This window comes from Trichosurus vulpecula, chromosome 1, assembly GCF_011100635.1.
Source record: "Trichosurus vulpecula isolate mTriVul1 chromosome 1, mTriVul1.pri, whole genome shotgun sequence".
Classification (NCBI taxonomy): Eukaryota; Metazoa; Chordata; class Mammalia; order Diprotodontia; family Phalangeridae; genus Trichosurus; species Trichosurus vulpecula.
This window is the reverse complement of record NC_050573.1, coordinates 157,773,077-157,781,707: the sequence shown is the minus strand read 5'-3', so window position 1 is coordinate 157,781,707 and position 8,631 is coordinate 157,773,077. Positions and strand designations below refer to the sequence as shown.

At 40.5% G+C, this 8,631-nt stretch overlaps 1 protein-coding gene across 1 annotated transcript in view; it reads left to right on the top strand.

Moving 5' to 3' along the window:
- The first annotated feature begins 757 nt into the window (after nucleotides 1-757).
- Nucleotides 758-8,631, top strand: part of LRRC69 (leucine rich repeat containing 69) — a 132,376-nt gene continuing 124,502 nt past the window's right edge. The window contains exon 1 of the mRNA XM_036741700.1: nucleotides 758-937. Within this exon, the coding sequence (XP_036597595.1) occupies nucleotides 758-937 (180 nt within the window). The remainder of the gene's footprint in view (nucleotides 938-8,631) is intronic.

Here is an 8,631-nt window from a genome sequence, read left to right as displayed (position 1 = left end):
TATAAGGTATAACAGTAAGTTATCCCTGGACCTAATCTCGTACACTCAGCTAAAATAATAAATGCTTTTGGAGAAAATTTCCAATAAGTAATCATATTGAAGATTATTAGAGAAGTGTTACTAAGGAAAAAAGTTGGTCAGTGGACTAATTGGAACAAAAAAATCTGTAAACTCTCTTTAACATTCCATCAATTGGAAGTATCTATTGACCCCAGGTCTCCTTGAGAAATTCTGTCTTATTGTATTATAATTTTTTCAGAATTAATAATCTAAGTATGGTATATCTTTTAACTCAGTTAATCAGGAATATTCAATTAATCAATCAATAAACACTTATTAAACACCTACTTTATGCCAGGCACTGTGCTAAGTGCTGAGGGTATAAAGAGGCAAGCAAACAGTCCTTCTCCTCAAGCACTGCATTTTCCAGGTGTGCTAGGTTGGAGTAATTAAAATGTACTTCTGCACCAATTATTCTTCCCACCCCAACTTTATACTTTAAACCTTCAATGAAAGATATGTCTTTAAGGAGTTTCTATGTCAACATTCTCAGATTCTTCCTTCTCTCCTTACTCCCCCTCCCCCACTAGAGATCTGGAATTAACTGCTTCCTACCTCCAGGGTGTTGGTGGTTTCATTATACTGTCATTTCCATGACGACACCACTTTTTGATTCAGAACTTCTAAAATCCATGTCATCCAAGCTTTGATTCTTGGGTCCATTTCCATCCCTCTTTCTTTGTTGCCTTTTCAAATCATGAGTGGAAAACTGTTTCTCAGGGCTGTGAAAAGTGAAAAAGCCACAGTTGTTGTTCTCCGTGGGAAGAACCTTACAGCTGTGCCCAGTGTGGTGAGAAAACTGCATCTCCTCAAGACTTTGGACCTCATGTCCAATAAGATCTCTAAACTGTGCCCAGAATTTTTCAACTTAACTGAGGTGAGGCATAGAACATATTTCTGGGTTGCAGAATAGGGGAAGAGAGCGGAAGGACAGTAAGAGCGAAGTTCTGTCCCTGCTACTTAGCTCCCTGGAGATTCATATAGAGGGAGATGGGGAGGTGATTGTCTTCTCCCATTGGACTTGAATTCTGGTAGAGAATTAGGATCTTATAGCTCTATTTCTATTTCTTGGCTGACATTTTGAAGCAGGGGAGGGGTCCTAGGAAGCACTCATCTTTCCAGAGGCTAGCATCTGGAAAGGGGATGGAAGTTTCAGATCTGCTTATCTCTCTTGGAGGCTCACATCTGGAAGTATGTAGGAGTATCCCAGGGATGCCTGTTTCCTTGGGGAGTATCCTGGATGCCTTCCATTTGGAAGGAAAAGACACTTTCCAGGGGAGAGATGATTTTTTGTTGTTTTGGTTTTTCCCCAGCTTCCTACAACAGACCAGTCCTTGAAATGGGGTTTTAGTGGGGAGATTGAAGGAAGGAATATTCATTTCTTTTGAAATATTATTTTTAAAAAGTTAATATTTAAATTGAGACTATCCTTCATAAAGAAGATCAGTTGACATGAAGGACATGGATCCCAGATGCTTATTCTAAACATTTATTTACTCCTAATTTACTACTCTAAACATTTATTTACTCCTAATTTACTGCTTAAGATCTTGAGGTTGGCGCAAGAGTCCGGTGTTATTAACCTAGAAATACTTTGTTTTTCAATTCTAAAATTTTTTTCAGCACCAGAAGGATCTACAATGCCATTCTCAATTCATTGTAGTATATTGGTTTTAATTGCATGGTAATTTAATTCTGTAGTAATTCCATAGTGATTTAATTCCAATTGAAGTATTTCTCGATTGACCATAGTTATCTAAAATTTTTCCTATATTGAGTATGCCTATTTTGAAATTGGCTTGATTAATGAATTTTTTGGGAATGAAGATTCTCTATAGTGAAATAAATTCTTTTGAAAAAAAGAAAATCTCCATAAATCATGTGGAAAACAGTGTTGGTGTATATCCTTATAGTTCAGCAGTGATGTTTCCTGTAAGCTCTGAAAATGCTTAAATATCATGAGTCTATGAGAAATAATTTTTAGGTTCAAGCTACATTTTTGATCTCACTATCCCTTAATAGGAAAAGAGTGTCCCAACCTATGTACCTAAGACTTGACTTCCTTCCCACCAGATGGCAGTCCAGCAATGAATATACATATAAATTAGCAATAAACCTGTTTATCCAAGTCAATAGCAAAACAGAAATCAGAGAAAGTATATATGTGAGAATATAATACCAGACAATATAGAATGAAAGACTTCTCCAAATGGGAGCAAGATGACTCAGCTCAACCAATTAGAAATTCTCAGATCTCCCGCAAAGGGAAATTCCCTGAAGTCTCTAGTTAGCTGGAAATAGGGACATGATCGAAGTGCATTCCAGTTAACCAACGCCACAGTAACAGTATATACAATAGATATGGCACCATGTAGAGTCATCTGGTAGGATACAACACTGACAGCATTTCTGACCACATGCAGGATATAGCACATGCACATATGGAAAGTCCATGTATGTCTCATGGTATACAGCAATCAAAAGCAACAAGTGTGCTTAACAAAGCAAAGCTAGCTAGCTGCAACAATAACAGTGTCATTCGGCCTATACATAAAATACAGCTTAATGCTGCACATTAGCATGTGCACAAAAAGTTAGAAAACATTGCTATAGCATGAAAGTAGCACAAAATTTAGTTAAAGTGACATGACGGCAAAATAAGAAATAAGCATACCCAAAAATGCAGTAACTGTATAGCCGTAAACATGCAATTTCATATGCAATTACATGCGAGGTACATTTCACCTGGGTAATATCCAGTACTGTCCCCTAGGCACACGTGTATCACTGTCTTCAAATTTATCTACGATATCATGACTTAGCCATGGTGGTCTGCTTATCTTGTCAGTGACATCTCTTGGCTGCTACACTGGAGGTAGTTAGTTGGTGTGGGCTGACCGTAAGGATCTCTTTATCTGTATATATCTGTATATAAGGACTTCTTTATCTGTACCTGGGCTGGCATCCATGTCAGGTTAACTATCAGTGTATTCATGATCTGGGAGTTGAATCTGCTACTTAGGAGTTTCTGTAGAAGTTTTGGGCAGGAAAGGAGTCGCTTCTGGTTCAATTCTCCTGCCCTACAACAAAATACACAGTTTAATTCACTGGTTTTGTTACTTTCATCACCTATTTCTGGGTCAGAAAATCTTTGTACTGTTGGTCTACAGCCTCTTTTCCTTAGCCTTTGCCTAGATGAGTGTCCGTCAGTTCTCTCCATTTATATATTAGACAGTCCAAGCAACTCTCTTATGGGCAAGAGGTTGCCATAGTCTTGATAGGGCCCTCTCCATTCCCTAGGGATATTTTGTTAACAGGCAAGTTGCCTGGCCTCTCTGCAACTTTGTATAGGTTAGGTTTCTGTCAGTCAGCTAACTTGTGAGTCACTTGTTCCCCAGTATGGAGGGAGAAGGTGAGATGACTGCATTGTCAGGGAGGGGGAGAATACTTGAGCTCCATTTTTGATTTTCTAAGCTCATATCCTGGTCCCTCTTACTTCTAAATCGCTTTCCCATTTCCTGTCTTTGAAAATTGAAAACAATGGGTTTCACCTTCAATTACCACTATGGTGATTCCCCCTACCTACTTTAAGTATTCGATATGGTTTCATCTCTAGTCCTCTCTTCCTTGTGAAAATAGGAAATAATCAAATATAAAATGTTTGTAGCTTTTGAATATGTTCGGCCATAGCACAAGTATATTTATTAATTGTTGGAAATCTAGATTGGCAGAGTTTCAAGAGTTAGGTTGGGCTCTGTCATTGGACAATTCTGGATGATGACTCATTCTTACGTGCAACTAGATGACAGGATAGATTGAGCACTGGACTTGGAATCAGGAAACCCCGAGTTCAAATGTAGGCTCAGACACTTATTAGCTGTGTGACTCTGGGCAAGTTACGTATTCTCTTTTTGCCTTAGTATCCTCATCTGTAAAATGGCTGCTACCAAAGCAGGAGCAACCATTTCAGGATCAGATTTTACTCACCTATATCAGAAAAAGAGACACAAAGTAGAAGAGGTGACTAGTGGCTTCATAAAGGCAAATGAATGAGAAAGCATTTATTAAAGTTTTGCCATATGACAAGCACTGTGCTAAACAATGAACACACAAATACAAAAATCAAGTCTGTCCCTGCCCTGTTTTATGTGTGTGCACGTGCGTGCGCGCGCGCACACACACACACACACAGATAGATGGATAGATAGATAGATAGATAGATAGATATACATATATCTTGGTCTGATATGAAGGTATCACCTTATTGCTTCCTTGAATGATACTGTCAATTTAATTACTGTTCCCAGAGTTATAGGTGAAAAGCAGCACAAGGGAGAAGGAAACTGTGGGAAAAGTGTCAGGAGAGTTATGTGAGGTCAGAACTAAATGAGTAGAATTTTGACCGGTCAGGATCCCAGGGTACCAGAGCAGGAACTAGATGCTGGCCAAGTGGAGCCAGGGGGGGCTTGCCATGAATGTGGCTGGAGAATAGTGTAGTGGTCCTAGGTCTGGGCTAGATATGGAGAACTCACAACAATCAGGAACCCAGGTCCCAGGCAAGGAGGTGGAGTGAGAGATTGGAAACAGTGGCTGGAGCCTGAGGAAATGACATGAAGATGGCCTGAGTGCCCCAGCCGTCAAGCACTGGAAGTCTCCATTTTTGTTAGGGGTAAGAAGGAGGGTAGGGGCAGCTTGGTGGCCCAGTGGTTAGAGTGGCAGACCTGGCATGAAGAAGGATTCAAATCTGGCTTCAGACACTAGCTGTGTGACCCTGGGCAAATCATTTAATCCTGTTTGCCTCAGTTTCCTCATCTGTAAAATGAGTTGAAGAAGGAATTGGCAAACTACTCCAGTATCTTTGCCAAGAAAACCCCAAATGGGGTCATGAAGAGTCAGACTGGACCAAAATAACTCAACAACCACAAAGCAGGACCAAGGTCCTGCTCAGCTAAGACCCGTCACCTACCTTCACTGGAAGTCCCAGAGAGGGAATTTCATGCCAAACATCTGGGGCAAGATCAGGAGCTATTTCTCCTTTTAAAATGACACAGCTGTCTCTGTCATCAGCAAATCAAGCGGGGTGCATTTGGCCCCTATGTCCTTATCCCAAATTCAGGAAAGTTGTTTGTGGTCCTAAGGAGGTTCAAGCTTTATAATTTCAAACTCCACCCCTGTACCTTGCCCTGAAGAGCATCGATGAAGTCCACATGGCAAGATTCATTCAGTCCTGTTCTGAAACAATCTTAAAATCAACCATCTCCAGGGTGGGCCTAGACATACCGCAGCTGGTGGGCCTATAGATCACAATCATCCCCAAACAGAAAGTTATGTAAATAAGAAAAATGACATTTTAAAACACTTATCATCTTTGGGGGATGGTCTTTAAAAACCTAAAGCACATTGACATCTGTCTCTAGTTGCTGAGTATGCAACCACAGCTGGCTTTCTAAATTAATAGTCCAATTGGGGTCCCAGTGGAAAAAAAAAAGATACACATGGAAAAAGCAATAGATCTAGATTCAGAGGACCAGCTCTGTCACCCCTTGTGTGACCTTGGATAAATCACCCTCCTTGAACCTCATTTTCCTAATCGGTAAAATGAGGGGATTGGGCCCAATTGAACTCTGAGATCCATTGCAGCTCTAAATATATACTCTTATGATCCTACAACTTGTGATAAGCCGCTAGAAGCACAGCAACCACAGGGTACAAGGCTCTCATGTCAGGGTGTCCAATTGTCTGGAGATCCTTTTCCTCAGTATTGGTCCTCTCATATTTTAGCCACAAGGCCATTCTGATCCAATCTGCTAATTATGCCAAATATTCTCAGCCAGGCCTGACGCAGGCTGGTCGGGTGGTTCAACCTCAGAGATAGTCTGAAATGTGATGCTTGCCAACTATATACTAGATGCAGAGGTGGGGAACCTGGGGCCTCCAGGCCACATGTAGCCCTCTAGGTCCTCAAGTGTGGCCCTTTGACCCAATCCAAGCTTCACAGAACAGATCCCCTTAATAAAGGATTTGTTCGTAAAACTTGGACTCAGTCAAAGAACTGCACTTGAGGTCCTAGAGGGCCACATGTGGCCTTGAGGCTGCAGGTTCCCCACTGCTGTAATAAACTAAAGTTTATTTAACACTAACACCTAAAGGACATTCAGGAAAGACACTGCATTGATTCCAGAGAGCCAGTACTGGTTCATTTGGGTGCAGCTTCCTGTCACATCTAGGTAGGTTCCCCTGGTCAGCAGGGTATGCCAAGCCTGAGAAATAACTCAACTTCGTATGCACTGGGCTTTTATACTTAAGAGACGAGGGAGCTATATCAGTGATCGGTGGTCATTTGTCCAAACCCTGTTCTCTGCCTCTGCCCCCCACTGCCTGATCCCTTATTCCAATCCCTCTTAACATGCCCACTCCTTCCCTGCAACCCCTCAACTTTTCATTCTGTAACTATCCACTTCTCCTTCTGTCCTATCTGGAATGCTTGCCCCATAGATAACAACCTTGCTTTCATCTCCAGTCTTATTCTTTCCTACTTCTTCCATCTTCTGGCTCTCACAGGGATGAAGCAGCTTCTCTAGCAAGCTTTTCTAGCTCTGGTTTCACTTTCATTCACATCCCAGACTTACTGGTGGTTGTGATGGAGTATTTGGGATAATCCTTTTTCTCTATTAGCCACTTCCAGACTCTCTCCTACCACCACCAACCACTCAGTGGCCTCTCTTCCTTTGGGGTTGGTTTATTCAATCCATGTTTATCACCTAATAAAGATTCTGCTGCCTTATATCTCTGCTAACCTTCAGGTCAATCTCTTTTCCACAGCCAGATCATTTTCTCTCACAGAGTCCTGGATCTAGAGTCAGTAAGGCCCAAGTTCAAATGTGGCCCACAACATTTACTAGCAAGTCACTTAACCGTTGTTTCCCTCAGTTTCCTCATCTGTAAAATGGGGATTATAATAGTACCTACCTCCCATGGTTGTGAGAATCAAATGAAATAATATCTGTGAAACATTTTACACATAGTAGGCACTTAATAAATGCATGTTTCCTTCCTACTTTCCCTTCCCTTCTTATCCATTCATAATACTGGAAGAGATGGCTTTGCTCTATAACAAAAGTCAGAATCCCAAATATATATCTCAAATATAGTCTATAGTTCTGAAATCAACCTTTCCCCCTTAAAATAAAAAGTTTGACAATTCTTTGCCTGCCAATTGTCTCTTGGTACTTTTCTAATTTTTCCATGATTTCTCAAAGATTACTGAGAGTACTTCTGTGATCACTTCTGCCCTAGGATAAGTGGACACGGATAAATGAACTCACGTGAAATGGCTTTGTTGTTGTTCAGTTGCGTCTGATTTGATTTCTTTGCATCCCCATTTGGGGTTTTCTTGGCAAAGATAGTGGAGTGGTTTGCCATTTGAAATGGCTAGGTGTGTCTTAGATCTCTTCTCTCATATTTAGACTCCAATTCCCCCTTTAAATCCAGAATGACGTCATTATTGTTAAGCACATGTTTGCCTTTTCCATTCAATTTTGTATTCATAGTCCTTTTAAGTGTCACATTGTCACCTTAGGCAACAATGTTGACTTTCTTCTCCCCTTTTCTCTGGGCTTCTTCATGATTTTATATGTAGAATCTCATTTCTAGAGCCTCCCATTCCTCATGAAGCATATTCTCTTGTTCTAGGAGCAGCCTGTCAAGTAGCCTACCTTCAGCTGTTCTGAGCGTCTTTTTCTCTAGAGAACTATACATTGGTTGGCCATGGACCAAAAGGTTGTCCTAGTCTCTAGTCATAGAATGTTAGTATTGGAGCCTTCTCATTTTATAAATGAGGAAAATGACACTCAGAGATATGAAGCAATTTGCCTGGCTCATCCAGCTAGTAAGAGGACAAGACAAAATTTGAAATGCAGCATTTTATCCACTACACAATGTATTTAATAATGCAAACATGTGATCAAAGCATCCCCAGTGATCATTTTTAAAATATGGCACCCAGAAATAAACATAATATTTTAGATGTCAGCTAATCAGGATAGAATTACAATAGGGCTATCACTTCATTTAAGATAAGGAATGCAGGCTAGAGTTTTGTTAAAATTTTTTACTGTTTGCCATTTACTGTTGATACATTTTGCATGTTGCAGTCCATGAAAATCTTAATTTCTTTGGCACAAAACTATTCTTTTTTTCATTTATTTTTCAATTAATAAGCATTTATTTTTTCTCCTTCCCTCCCCATCCCCCTGCCATTTGAAAAATGAAATCTTTGGAACAAATATATGTAGTCAAATAAAACAAAGTCCCCAAAATTATGTCTGATGATTATCTCTCTGTTGGGAGATATGGAACAAATATATGTAGTCAAATAAAACAAAGTCATGGGGAGCATAGTTCACATCAGACCTCAACAGTACTGTTTGCCTGTGAGGCTCCTTTGATTGAAGGGTGGAGTGGAGAGCTCCTCTAAAAATCTCCACGTAAGGAGGGCACCCAGGCCAGCCATCTCATTTCCCACCTGGCTGCATATTTTGGACTTTTCCATTATGTCTCCTTTCCCCCCAC